General features: G+C 44.3%; 1 protein-coding gene across 1 annotated transcript in view; it reads left to right on the top strand.

Annotated features, from left to right (window-relative positions):
* Window positions 1-460, top strand: part of KIAA2022 (KIAA2022 ortholog) — a 6,910-nt gene that overhangs the window by 3,844 nt on the left and 2,606 nt on the right. The window contains exon 3 of the mRNA XM_010831265.1: window positions 1-459. This exon is cut by the window's left edge and continues 21 nt beyond it. Coding sequence (XP_010829567.1) covers window positions 1-459 — 459 coding nt within the window. The remainder of the gene's footprint in view (window position 460) is intronic.

Here is a 460-nt window from a genome sequence, read left to right as displayed (position 1 = left end):
CTTAAGCTTGAAATCTTGTGAAAAGGATGGTGATGATGATATTGCTGATGACTTCTTGGCCCACTGCAGCCCCAAGCTGGTGATACAGCAGAGCATTGATGAGATAGCACCACTAAAGGAGTCCACTGACCTCCTGGATATCTCCAACTTCACTCCTGACAAATTCCGCCACTCTTCCCTCTCAGAGATATCTCCACCTGATACTCCCAGTCTTTCCCCTCAAATTACCAGATGTGAGAATATCAAGACACTAGGAACACTAAAAGGATTTCAAGAGGGTGTCCCAGGAACACTGGGCAATATGGAGAAAATCAAGTGGGACTGCAGTACCCTTTCACAGCAGGTTCAAGTGGATGATGGATTTACTTTACATAACCATCAGTTTCAGTTCCATATGTTCAATGATGAGGATTCTGTCAGCCTGCTCCAGAAAGCCCCTTGCTTATCAACATTTAATGAT

Source organism: Bison bison, unplaced genomic scaffold, assembly GCF_000754665.1.
Source record: "Bison bison bison isolate TAMUID 2011002044 unplaced genomic scaffold, Bison_UMD1.0 scf7180017859634, whole genome shotgun sequence".
Classification (NCBI taxonomy): Eukaryota; Metazoa; Chordata; class Mammalia; order Artiodactyla; family Bovidae; genus Bison; species Bison bison.
This window is presented reverse-complemented; position numbering and strand designations above follow the sequence as displayed.